This window comes from Stegostoma tigrinum, chromosome 47 (assembly GCF_030684315.1).
Source record: "Stegostoma tigrinum isolate sSteTig4 chromosome 47, sSteTig4.hap1, whole genome shotgun sequence".
Taxonomy (NCBI): Eukaryota; Metazoa; Chordata; class Chondrichthyes; order Orectolobiformes; family Stegostomatidae; genus Stegostoma; species Stegostoma tigrinum.
Window position 1 is genome coordinate 720,979 of NC_081400.1, and position 24,124 is coordinate 745,102.

The following is a 24,124-nucleotide window of genomic DNA, read 5'->3' on the forward strand; positions in this document are numbered from 1 at the left end:
TTTCTCTCTGCCCAAAACTTCAAACCAGGATGTAACACGATCCAAGGAAGTGTACGTGCACAATATATAAAAACATAATAAAATGTGAGGCTGGATGAACACAGCAGGCCAAGCAGCATCTCAGGAGCACAAAAGCTGACGTTTCGGGCCTAGACCCTTCATCAGAGAGGGTTTTTATTATTTTATCACATTTTATTATCTTGGAATCTCCAGCATCTGCAGTTCCCATTATCTCTGATATAAAAACATAACCTGGTTTTGGATTTTTGAAAACACGAATAATTCAGGAGTGTTTGGAATAAAAGAAAGCGCTCCCCGACATAACGATGGCATGGAAATAATAAATAGGTCAACGAGAATGGGGTGGGGGGGGAATAAACAAAAACTTGTGCGATATGATTATCCCAAGCACGAAGGGAGTCATTTAGGAAATGTGGGAAGAACGGAAGAATTTTGCCGCACTCAGCCTATATATAAAAATAAAGACACTAATCCCTATCCGCCATTGTCGGTGTTCACTGGATACCTCCTTCAACAGGGAGGGTCCACACTATTCACCAATACACCGACACCCTCCCCCCGCAACTCAGTTTTTGGCGCTTTCACAACCTCTGGGGTTGAGGGCGGGACGGAGAATTCAATTTTAATTGACACACATCCTGACCAATCGAATATCGGAATTCCACCCGCCCCTTCCCATTTGGCCCAATCGTATTGGGGACCGTTGCAAAATTAACCAATTACGTATCGCCGTCTGCCCCACTCCCCCGGACACGGCATGTCCCTTCACCCCCTTGGATCTTGATCGACTGGGGGATGCGAAAACTGCTCCCTCCGGATCCAATCATTTCCCGCAATGGGGATGATCGACGTGGCATGGCGACCAATGATCATCCCGGAGGTACGGCTCAAGAGGGGGTGGGACACAAATGTCAACCAATGGGCGAACAGGTCTGCGCGGGGAGACCAATGGGAGTGTGGGCAGGGGGCGGGAATTGTGTGGGCTGAGCTGAGTGTAATGGAGGTTGAGTAACCGTGGGGGAGATAAAGGCCGTTTGTCCTTGGCTGAGCCCGTCTCTCTGTGTGTGTGAGTGAGCGAACCAGTAGGAGGGAAGCCTGCTTATTTATTTATTTTTTTTCCGGAAGATTTTCGTCTTGTTCAAAAATAAGGAAAAAAAAACACGAAGCTAGAAAAATGGAGATGAAGAAAAGGATCAAACTGGAGCTGAGAAACAGGAGCCCAGGCGAGGTAAAGGGTTTGTTGCACGTTAATGGAGTGAGGGAGTTTTAACAGCAGCACATGTCACTTGTGTTTGTGATCTCTTCCCCCTTCCAGAAGAAAAGTCTGGGTTATTCACTTGATTTCCTTTAGGGCTGTAATAATTTCACTTAAACTCACCGACTCTTTCCCACTGCATTCCCTCCACATAGAGGTATTCGTTGAGTTCTAACTTGCAGTGTCCATGATTTATTTTGATTTGAAATTTTTTATTTTCTGCTAGACCCTGGATAGTTGAGGTCAGGGAGGCTTTGGATTTTTTTGGTGCGGTGTGTATGTGTGCTTGAGACTTTTTTTTAAAGAAACAAAAACAAGTCATAAAACCCAATTTGTGTTGGGGTGGAGAGGGGACTCTGAATCCCCCTCTCCATTTTATTCCTCCTACCGTATCAGTTCATGGTAACCTCAAGTTCTGAGGCAGGGTCACTGGATCCGTAATGTTGACTTTTTTTAAATCCATGGATGCTGCAGACCTTTTGATTTTTTTTCCAGCAATTTCTGTTTGTTTCTGGTTTCCAGCATCCACAGTTCTTCAGTTTTTATTTTGTTTGTTTAGTAGATTTGTCAGAGTTCTTACTTTTGAAGACCATCTGGTGCTTTTGTTGGACAAGGTGAGAGAATGGCTCGTTGACTCGAATGAGTAGGGACTTGGTGACTATTCCTGTGGAACTGTAGGTGAGCAGTAGCCGGGAGCATTAGGTGGAGGGGAAGAGAAGAATCTATTCGACCGTTGCAAAAACGGAAACAGCGGATGAAACTCAGCAGGTCTTTGGGGAGAAAGCTGAGTTCAAGTTTGGTGATGGTTGCGTTCTCTTGCAACTGAGGGTTAAAGTGGGGTCCCAAAGCAACTGGGTGATGAATCAGTAAGTGTTATTCACTTTGGTGAATGCAACTTTATTAAAACTGTTTCATTACCCTGTTTATGTTACAGCTTGTGGCACTAGCTCCCTATCCGTTTCTTAATGTCCCCAGGCACTTTGTGAGTGACTTTTGGCGGTGTGTTGACGACTGTGTACATTACACTGTACATCGATCATAGCTTTCTGCACATGAGCACGAATCATCACAAAACACAATCATATAGGAATGTGGTAGAAAGCAAAACTACCTGTGCAACTAACGTGAGAGTGCAAAATTTACTGAATTGTTTGTTGCCTGTTCTTACTTTTCCTCACTCTGCACTTGCTCTTTAATCTTGCCTTCATCTTCCTTATGCAAGTAGAAGCTGTACTGAGTGGTAATGAATCTTGTAGATTGTGGGGACTGTTACAGCAGAACTTGATTTTATCCTTGTTTTTGCATGAGTTTAGGAGACTGTAGTAATGAGGGAGAACCATTACATCTTTCCCTTCTGTCTGTAGGCAGTTGTTTTAGATCCATGAGTTTCTAAACCCTGGAGTGAGTTTAAATGTTTTTTGATCAGTCTTTATAGTTTAATGGTGCACTGTACAGTTTATTTATCCTTTTGGTGAGTTGTCACAGGGCAGTTTCCACAATAGTGTGTAATCATGTTGCTGTAATATTCCCCCTGTTTCTTAGATCTGAATTACTCCATTAATCTGAAATAAAAGCTAGATTCATTCATGGTGTCCATTACCACTACAGTATCATCAATTTTTATTTTGAAAACCTTTCTGGTTCACTAATGTCCTCTTTAGGAAAGGAAATCTGCCTTGTTACCCAGTCTGGCCTACATCTGACTCCAGATTCATTGCCTCTGTAGCAGGAAGTTTAGAGGGATGTGAGGAACAGCTCACTTTCACCCAGTGGGTGGTGGGAAGATGAAACTCACTACCTGTAAGGATGATAAAGACAAACCCTAACACTTAAAAAGTACTGCATCTAGTTAGGCAATTGCAGTGCCAAGGTATGTGATGCTGTGGACCAAATGCTAGAAAATGGGGTTAGAATAGTTAAATGATTGAATTTGTAGCAGTCAAAAACACTCGTCCAAAAGACCTGCCTTCTGTGCTAGTAAATCTCTGATTCTGGTTGACTCTTAACTGACCTCTGAAATGATGAAGGGTCTAGGCCCGAAACATCAGCTTTTGTGCTCCTGAGATGCTGCTTGGCCTGCTGTGTTCATCCAGCCTCACATTTTATTATCTTGGAATCTCCAGCATCTGCAGTTCCCATTATCTCTGAAATGACCTTACAAGCCAAGTTCAAGGTAATTAGAGATTTGCACAAATGCTGATCTTTCCAGCAACAACCTATCATGAGGGGAAAAAAACTTCTCGATCCCTTTGTCCTGAGATGAAACAGGATACTTGGGTAAAAATCCAACACTGTATAGATGGTGTTGTTACTGCTGCCTTGACTGTTAACGCCACACTAGCAAGTGAGGCAAAGGCCTTTCTGGCCTGAGTTTCTCCTGCTCACTGGGACATTGGTGTGCAGTGTCATCTAGGTATTGCAGATAGTCTGAGGATGCTACTTTAACTGGTTTGGCAACAAATTGGGGGAGAGCTCAACCCTGCTCTGATGTTAACTAACACTGATATTATGCCAGCTTAGGTTGGCCCAGGCTTAAGGGAAACATGGTTAGTTGGGATGTTGCTACTGATTTTACTGAGCTGAGTTTTGGGTCTTGGCTGTGGTGGTACCAACCGTGGAACACTTTGGTGACACTTACTGTTTAGGCCTACCTAGGAAGCAAGGTCAATTGTGCAGTACTAGGGGCAGGTGCTACACATGGTGTTTTATCTGATCATTACAACCCCTTCATGTGGATAAACACTCTTAACTGGTTTGACAGTGGCTTAACATTGGGCTGATTTTGTTTATATCTGGACTTAATGTTTTTCAGATATGAAAGCTTTCAGAATGTGAATCATGAAACTTTTTTGCCATCTCACAATCAGAGAATCCCTACTATGCAGAAAGAGGCTGTTAGCCCATTAAGTCTGTGCAATCCTCTGCAGAGCATCCCACTTGTACTCACCCTATCCTGCCACCCTGCCTTTACCATGGCTAGTTTGTCTAGCCTACGTATCCCTGGCCACCATGGAGCAGTTTAGCATGGCCCATCCACCTAACCTACACATCTTTGGACTGTAGGAGGAAACTGGAACGCCTGGAGAAACCCCCTACCGACACAGGGAGAATGCGCACATTCCAGACAGTCACCTGAGGCTGGATTCAAAACCTGGTTGTGTGTGCTAAGGCAGCAGTGCTAACAACTGACCCTGCTGTAGTGAAGCCCTTCATGACTGAATAGCTAATCCTGAGTCTTTGATGCTTGTGTTGTCATGACAACGAATGGCTAAAGAGTGGGAAATTTGCTGTCAAACCACTAAGATTCTATGTGAGGAAAAGAGAAATGCTGGCTCCGCAATTGGGTAGCAGGCTGTGCCTGGAGACTGAGAACTAAGGATTAGAGCTGGGGCCTTGCATTTAGACTGAATTTTGATCCACCAAGGGAATTGAGCATTATGGGGGACAATCAGAAAATTGGAGTTAAAGCCACAATTAAACCAGCTATGATCTTCTTGAATGGCACAGCAGGGTCCAAGAGCCAAAAGGCTCATTCCTCCTGTTTCTTGTGTTCATTGTACAGGCTTTGTGACTGACCCTGCAGCCAAAGATGATCACATTTAATGGACAGGAATTGTTGACCCAGTGCATGGATATGCATTGTTACTAGAAATTGCTTACAATCTGATCTGTCGGAACAGAGATTCGTCATCTTCTGCTGTACTTGAAGATGGAACTGTATCCTGTTGAACCCCACGGTCTGATTTAAGGAAACTGAACCCCTGTCTAGTTTGGGATAATAAAATATGTGGCTGGATGAACACAGCAGGCCCAGCAGCATCTTAGGAGCACAAAAGCTGACGTTTCGGGCCTAGACCCTTCATCAGAGGTCTAGTTTGGGTTTACTTGTTTGGTGCATGGGGAAGTCTGCACACTTAAAATGTCGAATCTTTCTGAGAAGAGAAACAAATATCAAAGTTTTTTTTATTCTGGACGAATCGGGAATGCTAAATCTGAAACAATCACACTAACTTTATACTACAGGAATAAAGGTAAGTTGACTGTGGCTGAAGCACTTCCATGAAAAAAATAGGGAATTATTGGCTCGTTGTGTGCAGGGAACACTCAAAGCATGACCATAATTTATTTTTAGTTAGCGGCTAATAGAACCCTGCATACTTGTATGTTTCTTCTAGTAACTACAAATGAGCATGTTTTCAGCTCAGCGGAGTATCTCAAACTGGTTGTTTACAGTACCTATTACCACATTCTCAGATTGTCCAATCACTAGAATTGCATCTGCCAGTAAACCTATCAACCAACCAGCATTCTTTTCTCCAGCACTATTAATTGTTTTTGTTTCTGATTTGGAATTTTTGAGTTTGTTCAGAGTGCAAAAGGAAAATATTTTCATGTCTCTGTTCAGCAATATTCATATTTAAAAATGTTCTAACATCAACTACCACCTCAGTCAATTTTGAATGGAGCAGGTTGTTTCTGGTTTTAACACTTCTTTCTTTCTTTTTCTGTATAAACACAGGTTTGTGGTGGGGTGGATCTGTGCACTGATTCTTGCTGTTCAGTTTAGGGCTTGTGAAACATGCTTTCTCTAATGGTTGGCTGGTACTTTGAAAGGAGGAGATGTGCCTAATTTCCTGCGGTTCACCTGTTATTCTGAACCATGTCCCCCCCACCCCCAATCACTGTAAAAAATGTTAAGCATCAGGTGTGACAGTATGCAAAAGGCCACTGTACTGTGAGTTCATGCATTGTTTTGTTTTGGGTTGCTGCATACTAATGGGAAACTTTCAAACATGAATGCTTACCTTGACCGGTCCTGTGGACATGGCCTGGGGAGGTAAGTACCTGGGTACTGGGATTTGAGGTAATGTAGCTGTATCAGTGTCAAGTCATTTTTGTCGCATAATGCTCGTGAGCATTTCGCTTCAAGTTCAGCAAAGCACAGTAGTCTGGTTATGGATAACTTTCTTTATTTACTACTTCTAATATATTACATCCTGAGGCCTGCAGTATACACAAGGCTATAAATCTAGAACAAAAATAAAGTTACTGGAAAAGCTCAGCAGGTCTGGCAGTATCTGTAAAGGGGGAAAAATGAATTCGTTTCCTGTCCAATGACCCTTTAACTTTGTTTTTGTTCTTGATTTATAGCATCCACAGTCCTCTTGGTTTTTATTTGCTATAACTTATAACCTATTTTTCTTTCCTGACAAATCATTTTTCTTAAACTGGGTCACCAAAGTGATGGATTTGTTGAATGATTTTGAAATTGTTGTATTATAGTACAGGGATGTCGGGTAACCAGGGATAATAGAAGAATTTGAGATCCTGTACAAATTGAGGGGATGCTTGTGAAATGACAAGTGTTGAACACATGTTAGTGACTGTACAGATGTTAGACCTTGTGTAGATTTGGCTTTGAAGGAGCGTGTTTCTACTTATTCTTTAAAAATTGAATTAGGTTAGACAACACTGGTGGGACATTAACAAAATATCATGCACTCAACAGAAAGTTACCAAGATTGCATAAAATCAAAATATCATTATTCACGCCAGCCCCAATGGTGTGCACCAGTCCCTAAAAGGCAGGAGACTGTGTGTTAGTGTGTGCCTTTGTTATTAAGGATATTGGGCCTTAGCTGGCCAGTTTATCGGGGGGGGGGGGGGGGGGGGGGGAGGGGCATTGACCCAAGTGTGCATAATACTAAACCAACCTGCACAATTTCACACACACACACCCCCCCCCCCCCCCCCTGCCGCCCATCCCCTTTTTATTTGGACCTTTTTCTGAATATGGACTACTTTTTTAGTGAAAAATCCAAAAGTTCAATACTGCCATGGTTAGGAATTGTGGATGTAGTGAAGATTAAAAACCATGCAGTAAGTGTGTTATATCAAGTTGGGTTTTAAGACCCCCCCTGACTGCAAGAGGAGAGAAGTGAAATTGGTCGAACAGGTTTGAAGTCTGGTGAAAAGGTTGTTAGATGTATTGGTGGCAAATCTTGCTACTAGAGGAAGCAGTTGAAGAAATCTGAGTAGGATGAAACAAAGGTCGTGACACTGGTGTGAGTTGGAAGCTTCTCCTGCCGCAGTGGTGCTCGGCTATGGCGAGGTAGCTAGATACAGCTGTCAGCATGACTTGTTCTCAAAAATTCTCTGGCCCTGATGACAGGTTCTCTAGGTTTGCAGGACCTGAAATCTGCACTTTGTACACTGTACCCAGATGTGTAGTGGGATCCCTTGCAGATCTGCTTGCATTTACCATGTCCAGTTGTCTACATCCTGTAGGCTGCTGGATCAATGTGGGAGTACAGTCTTCCAGTTCAAGGAGATTGTATTTCCAACTTTCTGCTAAGCTCTGTTTGCAAAAACTCAGGGTACCTGCTAATACTCTGTCCGCTGGCTATCCTATTGGATGAACTGTCACATCCTTTAGCTAATAACAATTACCCTACAGGCTCTATGCAGCAGGAATAGCAATCAGGAGTGAGACTATATACATTTGGGTCATCTACTGAGAGTTAGTAGGGCCAGAGACACTTCATTATGCAAACTAAAATGATCTGATTCTATAATCTATGATTCTGTGAGAGGTCTAAGGGTGGTATGGTAGCTCAGTGGTTAGCACTGCTGACTCAGTGCCAGGGACCTGGGTTCGATTCCACCCTCGGGAAACTGTCTGTGTGGAGTTTGCACATTCTCCCCGTACTGGATGGGTTTCCTCTGGTTTCCTCCCACAGTCCAAAGATGTGCAAGCTAGATGGATTCGTCATACTAAATTTTCCAGTGGTCAGGGTGGGTCTGTTTGGGATGCTCTGGTCAACAAGTCTACACTGACCGAAGAGCCTGTTTCCACACTGGGAATTCTATGATTCTAAATATTTCTTTTCCCATTTCAGGTTGCAGAGCTAGTAATCGACAACTGTCGCAGCAATGAAGGAGAGATTGATGGCTTTGATGATGGATTCAAGGAGCTGGAGTATCTCAGTATGATAAATGTGGGACTGAAGTCTCTGGCCAAACTCCCAAACCTGCATAAACTCTTGAAGGTGAGATTTTGCAGCAGCATGCATTAGATTGTTTGAATGGGGTGTAAAAATTTGTATTAACAAATTTGTTTCTAAAGCCAGGTGAACAGGGCTTGCTGTGGAGGTTTGTTAAATATCAGACAACCCTGACATGCCTTCATTTGTCAGTAGTGGGAGTGGAAAACATTCCAGCTCAACCTGAACTTGACCTTGTCCCTGAAGGTGGAATTTCCATCAGCATTTCAAATGCAGGCAAGTGGGATTAGTTTAGTTTGGGAAACTTGGTCAGCTTGGACAAGTTGGACTGAAGTCTGTTTCCATGCTATACGACTGTGACTCTGTGGAACTCTGGCTGCACCCACTAAGGCACATGGCTCCTGGACTGCCTGATCTCAGTTTAGATCGTAGGAACATCTGTAGGCCATTCAGGCCTTTCTCCACCATTCGGTAAGATCACGGCTGATCTGGTGTGGTCTCAACTCCGCTTTCCTGATTGCACCTCATAATCCTCAACTTCCATGTCTACCAAAATTCTAACTCTGCTTTGAATAAACTCGTAAATCCCATCTCCAGTATCTTTTCTGGGAAGTCTCTGGTTTCTGGTGTGGGGGGGGGGGGGGGGGGAAAAACTCATTTGCCTTTAAACTACAAGCTCAGCTTATTCTTAAAGTATGTTCCTTTAGTCTCCATAAAAGGAAACATTTTATTTATGTCCAGTATATGAAATCCCCTCAATATCTTATTGGCTTTTGTAAGATCATTTCTCATTCTTCTGACAGTGATTATCCCAAGTGCAACAATGGCCCTGCTTGTGCCAGGAAGTATCTGCACACTGATATCACTACACTCCTATGTACTGACAATGTTACAAACATGTACGCAGGCATTTCACGAGTGTGTCTCGTTTGCACCAGGTACTTACATCTTTGAAACGGGATCTAATCCAGGAAATGGCTTACTTTTTTTAAACTAATCAGTGATATGGTTTACAATGTCTAAGCAATGGATGGGGGCACATTTTTATCTTTTATAAGGGAAATCAGATTTGTAACTTCTGTTTTTGAGAGCTGCATGTGTATAAAGGAGCCAGTGAACAGATCCACTTTATAAAATAAGCTGATGTGTGTGGAATAGGTAATTCTGATGATATCGTTCATCTTTAAGTGTTTGTGGATGTGGCTGGGTCAGCATTTATTACCCATGTTGAGGTGCCCTAGAGATGATGGTGGTAAACTGCCTTTTTTTTGAGCCACAGCACTTCTTTGGATATCTAGGTAGACTCTCAGTTCTGTTACGGAGTTCCAAGGTTTTGAACTAGTGGCACAAAAGGAAGAATGATATATTTCCAAGTCAAGATGGTCAGTGTTTTAGATGGGACCTTATCTACTGCCTTCCTTCTCCGGTTGGGGGGGGGGGGGGTTTGGAAGGTGACATCTAAGGGGCCTCAGTGAAACTTTGCATTACACCTTGCAGATGATGCACCCTGTTGCTGCTGTGCCACAGGTGAACTTGTGTCCCTAAGTTACTGATATTAGCTGCTACTCTAAGTAGCACGTCTTGCAGTATTTGTACATTTGGTTACACTTTTGTCTTTGATTTGGAAGGCTGTGGGCTCAAGCCCCTCAAGGTTAAAAATTCAAGCTGATGCTCCAGTGCGGTGTTGAGAGACCACTTCCCTGCTGCAAATGCCTTTTTGCAAAGGAGAAGGTAAACTGTCAGAGCATTCAGGGCTCAGATGGCTGTAAAGATCCCATAAAACCATTATGAAGAAAATTATCTCTGATGCCCTGGCTGACAATTAACCCTAGTTCAATATTGCCTATTTTTAAAAAAAAAAGTCTTTTTACCTCAAGTATTGACTGTTATTTCATGCATTACTTTGAATTGTAGTCATCCTTGTATTTCATAGAATGTTCCAAGCTATTGTAGCCTGCTGCCTGAAAGGCACTAATTTATATAGTGGGCAGCATGTTGCTCAGCAGTTAGCCCAGCTGCCTCAAGCGCCAGGTTTGATTCCACCCTCAGGCAACCATCTGTGTGGAGTTTGCACGTTCTCCATGTTTGCATGGGCTTCCTCCTGGTGCTCTGGTTTCTTCCCCACAGTCCAAAGATGTGCATGGAGAAATGCAGGATTACAGGCATTTTGGCGGGGAGTGGGCAGTGCTCTGTGTGTGTCAGTCAGTGTGGGCTTGATGGGCCAAACGGACTGCTTCCACACTAGGGATTTTGAAATGGTAAGCTGCATTTTTTAAAATGAGGCACCCTCCGTACTCTGATATGCATATGACCTGCGCTTGTTTTGTGTTCTGGTTCCTGATTATGGCGAGAATGGATTTTACAGCGCTCTGTCTCTCTCTCTCTCTCTCTCTCTCTCTTTTTTATTTTACAGTTGGAGCTCAGTGATAACTCCATCTCAGAAGGACTGGAATTACTAACAGAGAAATGTCCCAACCTTGTGTACCTCAACCTCAGCAGCAATAAAATCAAAGACTACAGCACAATTGAGCCTCTGGTAGGTGACCACTGCCCAGACCTAGAAATATGTGCACATAATACAGCAGGAGCTCCAAACACTTGGGTTGCGTTGAAAACTAGAGGAAAAAAACTGATATGGGCATGGGTGGAAATACTGCTCAATCTCACAAGTACAGCTTGAGCTTTCCCGGGTATTTTTATAGGATTCAGTGTAGATGATCAGTCTGACCTGCCAAGTTCAGAATGCCTCAATGTTGGGAATGCTGTTTGTCTGCATCAGGAATTCTGATTTTCCAAAGGATGGGAACTTTAGGTTAGGATCCACTTCCTTCCTGGGAAGGGCTAGACAGCTTGTTCTGACACTCTCCCTTGCCATTGCTGGATTTGTTGTTTGAAAATCTTTGAAATACCCACTATTTCCCTATATTATTCATTCAAAGTAACAACTGATTTGTGTAATTTGCTGATCCATGAATAGACTTTTTGGAATCACTCAGTGAATATCAATAGACTATAGGTGCTGGAGTAGGCCATTCAGCCCTTCAAGCCAGCACCACCGTTCATTATGATCTTGGCTGATCGTCCACAATCAGTATCCTGTTCCTGCCTTATCCCTGTAACTCTTGATTCCACTATCTTTAAGAGCTCTATCCATCTCTTTCTTGAAAGTATCCAGAGACTTGGCCTCCACTGCCTTCTGGGGCAGAGCATTCCATATATCCACCACTCTCTGGATGAAGACGTTTTTCCTCAACTCTGTTCTAAATGGCCTACCCCTTATTTTTTAAACTGTGTCCTCTGGTTCTGGACTCGCCCATCAGTGGAAACATGCTTCCTGCCTCCAGAGTGTCCAATCCCTTAATAATCTTTATACGTCTCAATCAGGTCCCCTCTCATCCTTCTAAACTCCAGTGTATACAAGCCCAATCGCTCCAATCTTTCAACATATGATAGTCCTGCCATTCTGGGAATTGACCTTGTGAACCTACGCTGCACTCTCTCAATAGCCAGAATGTCCTTCCTCAAATTTGGAGACCAAAACTGCCCACAATACTCCGGGTCCTGTCTCACCAGGGCCCTGTACAGCTGCAGAAGGACCTCTTTGCTCCTATACTCAATTCTTCTTGTTATGAAGGCCAGCATGCTATTAGCTTTCTTCACTGCCTGCTGTACCTGCATGCTTGCTTTCATTGACTGATGTACTAGAACACCTAGATCTCGTGCTTCCCCTTTACCTAACTTGACTCCATTTAGATAGTAATCTGCCTTCCTGTTCTTACCACCAAAGTGGATAGCGACACATTTATCCATATTAAAGTGCATCTGCCATGCATATGTCCACTCTCCTAGCCTGTCCAAGTCACCCTGTATTCTCATAACATAATGACTTGGACGAGGGAATTGAAGGATGGGTCAGCAAGTTTGCAGACGACACAAAGGTCGGAGGTGTCGTTGACAGTGTAGAGGGCTGTTGTAGGCTGCAGCGGGACATTGACAGGATGCAGAGATGGGCTGAGAGGTGGCAGATGGAGTTCAACCTGGATAAATGCGAGGTGATGCATTTTGGAAGGTCGAATTTGAAAGCTGAGTACAGGATTAAGGATAGGATTCTTGGCAGCGTGGAGGAACAGAGGGATCTTGGTGTGCAGATACATAGATCCCTTAAAATGGCCACCCAAGTGGACAGGGTTGTTAAGAAAGCATATGGTGTTTTGGCTTTCATTAACAGGGGGATTGAGTTTAAGAGTCGTGAGATCTTGTTGCAGCTCTATAAAACTTTGGTTAGACCGCACTTGGAATACTGCGTCCAGTTCTGGGCACCCTATTATAGGAAAGATGTGGATGCTTTGGAGAGGGTTCAGAGGAGGTTTACCAGGATGCTGCCTGGACTGGAGGGCTTATCTTATGAAGAGAGGTTGACTGAGCTCAGTCTCTTTTCATTGGAGAAAAGGAGGAGGAGAGGGGACCTAATTGAGGTATACAAGATAATGAGAGGCATAGACAGAGTTGATAGCCAGAGACTATTTCCCAGGGCAGAAATGGCTAGCACGAGGGGTCATAGTTTTAAGCTGGTTGGTAGAAAGTATAGAGGGGATGTCAGAGGCAGGTTCTTTACGCAGAGAGTTGTGAGAGCATGGAATGCGTTGCCAGCAGCAGTTGTGGAAGCAAGGTCATTGGGGTCATTTAAGAGACTGCTGGACATGTATATGGTCACAGAAATTTGAGGGTGCATACATGAGGATCAATGGTCGGCACAACATTGTGGGCTGAAGGGCCTATTCTGTGCTGTACTGTTCTATGTTCTATGTATCCTCCTCACATTTCACACTGCCACCCAGCTTTGTGTCATCAGAAAATTTGCTAATATTACTTTTTAATGCCTTCGTCTATGTCACTAATGTATATTGTAAACAGCTGCGGTCCCAGCACCGAACCTTGTGGTACCCCACTGGTCACTGCCTGCCATTCTGAAAGGGATCCGTTTATCACTACTCTCTGCTTCCTGTCAGACAGCCAATGTTCAATCCAAGTCAGTATTTTGCCCCCAATACCATGTGCCCTAATTTTGTTCACCAATCTGCTATGCGGGACTTTATCAAAAGCTTTCTGAAAGTCCAGGTACACTACATCCACTGGTTCTCCCTTGTCCATCTTCACAGATACATCCTCAAAAAATTCCAGAAGATTAGTCAAGCACGATTTCCCCTTCATACATCCATGCTGACTCTGACCTATCCTGTTACTGCTATACAAATGAATTGTAATTTCATCTTTTATAGTTGATTCCAGCATCTTTCCCACCACTGATGTCAGGCTAACTGGTTGATAATTCCCTGTTTTTTTTTTTCCCCCATTAGCCACCCTCCAATCTGTAGGAACTGATCCTGAATCCATAGAACATTGCAAAATGATTACCAATGTGTGCATGATTTCTAGAGCCACCTCCTTAAGTACCCTGGGATGCAGACCATCAGCCTTCAGACCTAACAATCTATCCAACACCATTTCCCGCCTAATATGAATTCCCTTCAGTTCGTCCATTACCCGAGGTCCTTCAGCCACTACTGCATCTGGGAGATTGCTTGTGCATTCCCTAGTGAAGACAGATCCAAAGTACCTATTCAACTCTTCTGCCACTTCCTTGTTCCCCATAATAAATTCACCCGTTTCTGACTTCAAGGGCCCAATTTTAGTCGTAACCATTTTTTTTCTTTTCACATCCTGAAAAAAGCTTTTACTATCCTCCTTTATATTTTTGGCCAGTTTTCCTTCATAGCTCTTTTTTTTTTCTGTGTATTGCCTTTTTAGTTATCTGCTGTTGCTCTTTAAAACTTCCCAGTCCTCTGGCTTCCCGCTCACCTTTGCTATGTTATACTTTTTCTATCTTTATACAGTCCTTAACTTCCCTCGTCAGCCACGGCTGCCCCCGCCTCCCCTTCGGATCTTTCTTCCTCTTTGGTAATGCATCTTCTGCATTATATCCAGGAATACCTGCCATTGTTGTTCCACTGCCATCCTGGCGAGGGTATTGAACCACTGAACTTTGGCCAGCTCCTCCCTCACAGCTCCATTGTTACCTTTATTCAACTGCAATACTGACACTTCTGATTCTCCCTTTTCCCTCTCAAACTGCAGATTAAAACTTATCATATTATGGTCACTACCTCCTAATGGCTCCTTTACTTTGAGGTCCCTGATCAAATCCGGTTCATTGCGCAACACCAGATCCAGGATTGCCTCCTCCCTGGTAGGCTCCAGTACAAGCTGTTCCAAGAATCCATCTCAGAGGCACTCCACAAACTCCCTTTCTTGGGGTCCAGTACCATCCTGATTCTCCCAGTCTACCCGCAAATTGAAATCTCCCGTAACAACTGTAGTGATACCTTTTGTGACAGGCCAATTTCAACTCCTGATCCAACTTACACCCTACATCTTGACTACTGTTTAGGGGCCTGTAGATACCTCCCATTAGGGTCTTTCTACCGTTAGAACTTCTCAGCTGTATCCATACTGACTCTACATCTCCTGATTCTGTGTGCGCCCCCCCCCCCCCCCCCCCCCCCAAAACAAGGGACTGAATATCATTCCTCACCAACAGGGCCACCCCACCCCCTCTGCCCGTCAGTCTGTCTTTTCAATAGCACGTATAGCCTTGAATATTCACTTCCCAGGCCCTGTCCACTTGAAGCCACGTCTCAGTTATCCCCACAGCATCATACTTGCCAACTTCCAACTCAGCCTCAAGCTCATCCACCTTATTTCTTATGCTTCATGCATTCATATATAATATCTTTTTAATTTGTTTCTCCCCTCACCCTTCCTATCAATCCCTATTTCACTTGGACATACTGTACGATCCCTTTAAGTTTTCTGCTCTGCTGTTTGTTGTCTTTCTTCTCTTATTCTCACTTTCCCTTTAACTTCATTCTTAAATTTTCAGTTTGCCCCCTCCCCCGATTACTTAGTTTAAACACACCTGTGATGCAGTGGCAAACCTGCCTGCCAGAATGCTGGTCCCCCCACCTAATTAAGATGCAACCCATCCCTCTTGTACAATTTATTCTTACCCCAAAACATACCCCAGTGATCTAAGAATTTAAATCCTTGCTTCCGGCACCAGTTCCTCAGCCACATGTTCAAATCCATTATCTCCCTGTTCCTGCCCTCTCCAGCCCAGGGAACTGGAAGTAAACCGGAGATAACCACTCTGGAAGTCAGCCTTCTTCCGAGTTCTCTGAAGTCCCGCTGTGGAATGCCCCTCCTTTTCTTCCCGACGTCACTAGGGCTGACATGCACCAACACCTCTAGCTCTTCACCTTCACCCTTGAGGATTCCCTGCACTCTGTGTCGTCCTGGATCCTGGCACCAGGAAGGCAACACACCATCCTCAAATCCCACCTGTTGCCACAGAAACCCCTTTCAGTCCTCCTCGTTATGGAGTCCCCTGTTACCAGCTCTGTGTGATGTCTGACTCCTTGGATCTGCCTCTACGCCAATTTTTGACTCGCAGACCTGTCTGCCCCTCTGACTGGCAGTATCGACTGTCTCGACAGTTTCCAAGAGATGCAATATCAATTATAGAGTGACTGTTTTGTCTGTTTCTTACTTTCTTTTCCAGCAAGCTGTGTTGAAATTCTTTGTCCCTTATTGTGTCCTTGAGACTCCTCTTCACATTGCAGCTAGTGATGTTTAAACTGCTTTTAATCACTAAGTCCTTCTGAAGGCATCTGGGTTATTTTTCTGTTAAAGTGCAGGGAGGCTTGTTAAGAAAAAGTGCTTTGTGTCTTCCATTGATACGATTATCAACAGATTTCTGAACACCCCTTCCAAGCTGCACGTTTGTGACTCATGAGTTGTAAAGTGTTTTTGGGAAATTGAGATTGTGAATGGCAAGTCTGGGTTTCAAGTAAGCCATCCTACAGGCGTGTTGGCCTCCTGTCCACGAAGAATTGAATCAGAGATAATGGGAACTGCAGATGCTGGAGAATCCGAGATAACAAAGTGTGGAGCTGGATGAACACAGCAGGCCACGCAGCATCTTAGGAGCACAAAAGCTGACGTTTCAGGCCTAGACCCTTCATCGGAGAGGGTTCTGAAATAAATGGGGAGAGAGGTGGGGAGGCAGACCAAAGATGGATAGAGGAGAAGTTAGGTGGAAAGGAGAGTATTGGTAGGGAGGGGATAGGTCAATCTGGGGAGGACAGACAGGTCAAGGAGGCGGGATGAGGTTAGTAGGTAGGAAATGGAGGTGCGGCTTGAGGTGGGATGAGGGGATAGGTGAGAGGAAGAACAGGTTAGGGAGATGGGGATGAGCTGGGCTGGTTTTGCGAAGCAGTAGGGTCAGGGGAGACTTAGAAGCTTGTGAAGTCCACATTGATACCATTGGGCTGCAGGGTTTCCAAGCGGAATATGAGTTGCTGCCTGCTGTTTTGTAGGTTACGTGGAACAGTCCCTCTTCCGCACCTACACTGGCCCCAAACCCCACCTCTTCCTCCATTTACATTGACTGGCTGTATCAGCAGCGCCTCATGCTTCCAAGAGGAGCTCGAACAGTTCATCCACTTCACCAACACCTTCCACCCCAACCTCGTTCACCCGGGCCATCTCCAACACATCCCTCACCTTCCTGGACCTCTGTCTCCACCTCTGGCATCCAGCTAGAAACTGATGTCCATTTCAAGGCCGCCGACTCCCACAGCTACCTAGAATACACCTCCTCCCTCCCACCCACCATCCTGCAAAAATTCCATCCTCTATTCCCAATTCCTTTGCCTCTGCTCCCAGGATGAGGCATTCCACTGCCGCACACCCCAGATGCTCGCGTTTTTCAAGGACTGCAACCACCACCCCTGCCCCCAGGTGATCGAGAACGCACTCAACCTGTCTCCCGCATTTCCCACAACATATCCCTCACATGCCGCCCCCACAATAACCGCCCAAGAGAATCCCCCTCGTTCTCACATACCACCATACCAACCTCCGCATATAACTCATCATCCTCCGCTTCTGCCATCTGCAATCCAACCCCGCCACCAAGACATTTTCCCATCCCCACCCTTCTCTGCCTTCCAGAGAAACCACTCTCTCCAGGACTCCCTTGTCTGCTCCACACTCCTCTCCAACCCCACCACACCCGGCACTTTCCCCTGCAACCACAGGAAGTGCTACACTTGCCCCCACACCACCTCCCTCACCCCCATCCCAGGCCCCAAGATGACCTTCCATATCAAGCAGATGTTCACCTGCACATCTGCCAATGTGGTATACTGCATCCTCTATACCCATTGTGGCTTCCTCTACATTGGGGAAACCAAGTAGAGGCGTGGGGACCGCTTTGCAGAACACCTCTGCTCAGTTCGCAATAAACAACTGCACCTCCCAGTCATTAACCATTTTAACTCTCCCTCCCATTCTTAGACGACATGTCCATCCTGGGTCTCCTGCAGTGCCATAATGATGACACCCAAAGGTTGCAGGAACAGCAACTCACATTCTGCTTGGGAAGCCCAAGAGTATCAATGTGGACTTCACCAGCTTCAAAATCTCCCCTTCCCCACTGCATCCCAAAACCAGCCCAGCTCGTCCCTGCCTCCCTAACCTGATCTTCCTCTCACCTATCCCCTCCTCCCACCTCAAGCCGCACCTCCGTTTCCCACCTACTAACCTCATCCCACCTCCTTGACCTGTCCGTCCTCCCTGGATTGACCTATCCCCTCCCTACCTCCCCACCTATCTCTCCTCTATCCATCTTTGGTCTGCCTGCCCCCCTCTCCCTATTTATTTCAGAACCTTCTCCCCATCCTCCTCCCTGATTGGTCTAGGCCCGAAACGTCAGCTTTTGTGCTCCTAAGATACTGCTTGGCCTGCTGTGTTCATCTAGTTTCACACTTTATCACAAAGACTTGAAATCAAGGTCTAGTTTTGATGACTTTTTGACGATGTTTTAGCTGAAATTTTCTTCCTTCCTTTTGATTCCAGTGATAGCTTACATTTGACTAAATGATAAACTCCAACCTAATTTCTCAATTATTTTAAAGCGTTTTTGATAGTTTCTAACCTACTCTAAATTGCCTGGTTACTGCTTTAAATGATCCTTTTTAGGGGAGTTCAATAACAGGACTGAACAGTGTCACTAATGTGCTTATCTTGCCCTGAACTTGACTTTGTCTTTCTAAAATTTCAGAAGAACCTGACTCATTTAAAGAGCTTGGACCTGTATAACTGTGACATCTCTAATCCCAGTGACTACAGGGAGAGCATCTTCAAGCTTCTCCCTCACATCACTTACTTGGATGGCTTTGATCGAGACGACCAAGAGGCCCCAGAGTCTGATGAAGGTAAGTGATGAATGTTTTGGAGTGGGGGAAGAATCCCTTCTCCTACAGATGGGCTCGCACACTCCAGCCAACCTCGTCACTCAGTTGGAATATCCATTCTCCTTTTTATCAACTCTTGAAACCACTTAATTCAACTCTCTTGTTTCCACATGTTTTCTCCCAATCCTTCATGACATGGTCCCTGCTGATTTTTATCAGCTCCTAGTTTAACTCCAATCAGTTGTTGGTAACTCCAGTAACCCAGTATGCGTGTGCATCTCATTCCATTTGGACTAGAAGCTGTATTTGTGATGCTACAGTAATGTAGGATGGTGTCTTTATTTGAAACTTTTCAATGTTTCTTGTCTAGAGGGTGAGGATGATGAAGATGAAGCTGGTGCCGCTGAAGAATATTATGATGACGAACTTGATGATGAGGAAGAAGAGGAGGAAGAGGATGGTGAGCCACCAGGGGAGGTTGGACTGTCTTATCTACTGAAAGAAGAAATTCAGGTTTGTTGTAGTAGTAGAAGGAATATGCTGGAAATTGTGCCCCTCAACTCCATAAACCAGTCCAACAGTATAACTTTATTCAATCACCCAAATGGCCAAAAACACTCACCAGACTTCTTCAATGAACTTAAATAATCTGGGTATTATAACACAAATCATTTTCCTTTAAAACTAGTGTTAAACACTAGTTAATGTCTAAACTAATTTTGAATGAAAATCTCTCCCCTTAATTCCAAACATGGGCATATACTTGCACAACATAAGACAGCAGTCTCTGCAGAAGAGATAGTAGGAACTGCAGATGCTGGAAAATCTGAGATAACAAGGTATAGGGCTGGATGAACAAAGCAGGACAAGCAGCATCAGGAGCAGGAAAGCTGATGTTTTGGGTCTGGACCCTTCTTCAGAAATGGGGCGAGGGGAAATGGGTTCTGAAATAAATAGGGAGAGAGGGGGAGGTGGATAGAAGATAGGTGGAGAAGAGGCAGGGATGGAGCCAGTAAAAGTGAGTGGAGCTGGGGAGAAGATAAGTCAGTCCAGGGAGGACTGTCAGGTCAAAGGGGCAGGATGAGGTTAATAGGTAGGAGATGGATACTATCTCTGAAACCATTGGGAGATCTTCAGTTTAGATTGAAATCCAGCTGGATCTGAATTCTGAAAAGCAGTCACAGTCCAGCTTTTTGGGGATTGTTTTTAGTACAAAAATCCATTCTGGGATATAGGTGTTGCTAGCAAGGCCAGCATTTATTGATGGCTAATTGGCCAGATGGTGGTTAGGAGTCAACTGTATTGCTGTGATCTGGAGTTATGTGTAGATTAGACTGTTTGTTTGTTTACAACAATTACGTGGTTGCCATTAGACTGTCTGTCTGTCTTTTTAATTCCAGATCATCATGAATTCAAATATGACCATCTGCTGTGGTGGGATTTGAACCTATGTCCTTGTCCTTGGAATATTCCATGTGGGGTTCTGGATTATAGGTCAATAACATTACCAGTACCCCACCACCTCCCATCGCTGATGTCTTTTTGTTTTGTGTTCAGTGGGTACAGCCTTTGCTGACTAGTCCAGGATTTTTACCTAATCCTAATTAGCCTTGAGTGGGTGAGTGAGTTGCCACTTGAGGAAGAACACCATTATTACAAGACCTACATCACTGAAACAACTGATTTTGGTCATCTACTACTTTACTGTTTGTGCAGTATTGCCACATTTCCTACACTTAGTGCTTTAATACCTCAGAGCCAAATTGTTTGTTTCTTTCAGGATGATGATGATGACGACGATTATGTTCATGAAGGAGAGGACGAAGAGGCAGACGAGCACGGTAATATAGTCTTAAAGCAATACGGATAGAATACAATTGTGTATTCAGCATGTATAAGTGTACAATAAGAGACTATAGGATGAGTCTATTTTGGCTATCATACCCTTTTTGCAAAGGCTAACCAATTAATCCCGCTTGTGTGCTCCTTCAAACTTTGTATCTCCCACCACCTTCCAAAGCAGCATGCCACTAGTTTTCTTCCACCTTGGTGGAAGCAGATTCATTAGCACCAATCTTAATTCCAAGGAGGTAAAGAAATGTTTCTTTGTGACCTCTGGCTCTTTCACCGACTATCTTAAATCTGTCCTGGCTATTGACACTCTTACTCTGGTTACAATACTCTGTACAAAGATCAAATCCCATGTGGCAGTTTGAGAATTTGAGTTCCAAATTTTAATAAAAGCAGGCACAATGCCAACTACTTGCTTTTTTTTGTTGCAAATGGTACACAAGCATCTTTCAAGAACAATTTCTAAATGCTATTTGCCAGCACCACAGACCTGAATTAGAAAGGAACTGCTTACAGAATATCAGCAAACCAGCTGAATTGCGACCTTGTGAAAAGTTTGAAATGGAGTGCCATATAATGTCCTTACTTGACAGTGTTCAACACCTGTCATATGCTCTTTAAGCACTTGGATTTAGGGTTATGTCATTCAGTTTGAGTTTTTCATGAACTTGCCATCTTTTTTTTTCTCCAAATCAGATTAACACCAACCTGTCCAGTATAGCTTGTCTGTAAGATGGCCATGAAGCTGTATAATCTTTTATACAAATTGAACTGCTTCATTAATGTCCTATTTGGGGTGGAAACCTGAGTCAATAGATTTAGGAGCCTAAGGTTTGCAGGAGGTATGTGGTCTATGCTGGTTTTAATAATCTATATACTGAAAGCTGTTGGTTTTTGTACAGAAGATGCTGCTACTCAAGGACAGAAGCGAAAACGAGAGGCAGAAGATGAAGGCGAGGATGATGAGTAGTTCCCTCCAACTGTGACCAAACTCGTGTTTCAACACGATACAATTTTGTTGCATTCTTGCTATTCTTTAGATGGTAACTGTCACAATGGGAGTTGAAGGGGGAGGGAGATGGTGGGAGGCAGGAGGAGGGGACAGGAGATCGGGGAGTGTCCTGGGGATGGGAAATATTTTGTACTTTTTAAAACCATTCCAGTTTTACTGGCAGTGTTCTAGATGTATTTCTGTAGCCTTATTCCTTCTAATAATTCCTTTCCATGAGAATCTGATTTTGTATTTGAACTAAGTGCGTGCAGGGATCTCTTTGAAAATTTTGATCTAGTTTATTTCCTGTAATGTTGCAGATGGGTTTTGAAGCTGGTTTAGAAAGGGGAGGGCAGGAATGGACCAGAAAAAAATTCTATTTTGGCTAATTTCTGATTCTCAAGTTTGTGTCCAAACTTATGTAAGCTTGTCATACTGTAATTACACTTGGATATCAGTGGAGGCATTGTAGCCCCATTGTTATTACAGCATGATGAGCCTGCGGGGGAAACTTTCACTAATATTTGGACATAAAATTTCCCATCAGTTCCTAATGAAGGTACACTCGGTTTTTAACCCTTCTGAAACTACTTTTTCCCTCTATGTATGTTTACCTTAATCTTGATTCTCCCGTTCTGTTGCCAGGTTTATGTCACTGAGATGCCCTCTCTTGGGAGAACTAAATTGTTTTCTAGAGTCGGTTGAAATTGGGTTAAGGGATGAAAAGACGATGTTGCCAGGAATTAATCCATGGTAATTCAAAAGCACCATAATTCTAAAGAAGCTTTTGAGCAGAATGTGGTGAAGACTCTCCCACTTGTCCTCATTCTGAGGCTAACTCAACAGATGAGTATTAGACCAAACCATTCTGGTGCCTGTACAAGATCCCTCCATAAACATTTTTCCTGCTGGCCGATGTTTAAAATGTTTTGTTATTCCTTCGGGCCCCTGATTTAGTCTGAACTGCTGGAGATGAACACATGGAGTTTTTATTAGGGGGTAAGGGCACTAGAATCAGACAGCTGACTGTATAGATTGCAATTTGTGCTAAGATCATAACAGTAGGTTCAGTGGTTGAGAAATCTACTGCATGCTACACTTTTTAATCTGGTGACTCAATTTTTAAATTTGTGTTTGAAGGAATTTTTACTATCATGCCATGTAAGAGCTAGGAGCATCTTACCCTGTCTTGAGGATGGGGGAGGACTTTAGAACATATCTTTTATACAGTGTTCCAACTTTCAACTAAATTATTTTAATGGAACTGGATTTTACAATGGGGTAAGATGTTAGGTACAGCTGGGTGTAATTTGAGTGAGTGTTTTCTAATATAGATAACTGGCTCCAATGCTGGCATCTCCCTTCAACTCCCATCAGTAAAATGCATTTTAATTATAAAACCATTGCTGAGAATTTTCATAGGTGCAGACAGTTATTGACTTGTAGGGGTGGGTTTTGTATTTGTAGACCTTGTGGTTTTTAGCAATACCTATGAATAAGCACTTTCAGAATTTGTTTTTAAGATTGATAAATTTCAGAGTTAATATCTGATCAAGTAAAGTTGTGTGGCTTGGGACAAAAGCAAAATAATGTGGATAGTGGAAATCTGAAATAAAAACAGAACCTGCTGAAAATACTCAGCAGATCTGGCAGTGTCTGTGGACAGAGAAACTGGAGTAAGTTTCAAATCAGAGGCTTTTAAACCACAAGGAGGAATTATGTGGTCTTAAGATTTGGTACTTGAATTTTGTTTTCTCCCTACAGACGGCTCACTGGGGGAGCACTGAGGTAGGTAGTCTGGGCACAACTATTTTTTGTGTATCACCCTAATTAGCAAATGAAGGATGTGACCTCTCTCTTAGCTTTCTTTCTATTTTATCTCTGGTCTAGTTTTATCTAGTGGTCCCTTTTGATGGGGAGTGCAGGTTTTATTCAGTACCTCCTCATGTCAATCCAGTGAACAGCTGTCTTTGTAACCATTTCCTTTTCCCACTCTCTCCATAAATAAATTCTGATAGTGCTTCAACAGTAACACTCCCGTTTTTTTAAAAAAAAGACAACTTTGTAAATAGTCTGTTTGGTCTGCTTTTTAAAAAAAGTCCCTTTTTTTGTGTTTAAGTTGTATTTGAAATAGTTTTTTTAATTTTTGGGTTTAGAATATACTGTATTTGGATGAAGCCATGGTAGGATTTTTAAATTTGGAACAATGTATTTGGAGCATCGTTTTGCTTCAGCATATATCTGAACCAGAGCAGTTACACTGCAGTGGTCTGTGAATGTTTCCCAAGTTGCTTTTTTCTAGGGATATTCCCAGGACATGCATGCTGCTATGTTAACACTTAAGTAGTTCCCCTTTCACGCTGATATCAAAATTCTTTTCTCTTCTCAATTATAACTAACACGGACAACATATTGTCAAACACTTCTTAGTATGCGGCAAGTTTGTTCTGAATTTGATTTTATCTTTCGTCCCGGTTTTGGCATTCTTCGCCCCCCCCCCCCCCCCGTAACCATTTGACCCACCCTTTTTAGCCTGTATTTTAACTATTGGGGAGGGAAGGGGTTATTTTAGACATTGATAAGGCCTCCTGGGAACAGCTCTGGGTCTGTTTTGTGCTGTAAACTTAATGCCGGTTTTTATAAATTTGAAGTTGCACACAATAAAGTTCCAAAAGTTTAAACAAAA

At 43.5% G+C, this 24,124-nt stretch overlaps 1 protein-coding gene across 2 annotated transcripts; it reads left to right on the forward strand.

Moving 5' to 3' along the window:
• Window positions 1–996: 996 nt before the first annotated feature.
• anp32e (acidic (leucine-rich) nuclear phosphoprotein 32 family, member E) lies at window positions 997–24,124 on the forward strand. 2 transcript variants are annotated; one of them, XM_048525681.2, is made up of 7 exons: window positions 997–1,249; window positions 8,176–8,325; window positions 10,694–10,816; window positions 18,464–18,617; window positions 18,967–19,109; window positions 20,377–20,437; window positions 21,350–24,124. In XM_048525681.2, the coding sequence occupies exons 1-7, from the start codon at window positions 1,196–1,198 to the stop codon at window positions 21,415–21,417; spliced, it is 753 nt and encodes a 250-aa protein (XP_048381638.2). In that variant the 5' UTR covers window positions 997–1,195; the 3' UTR covers window positions 21,418–24,124. The 2 variants fall into 2 exon arrangements, with proteins under 2 accessions (XP_048381638.2, XP_048381639.2); XM_048525682.2 differs by having other exon boundaries at window positions 21,353–24,124.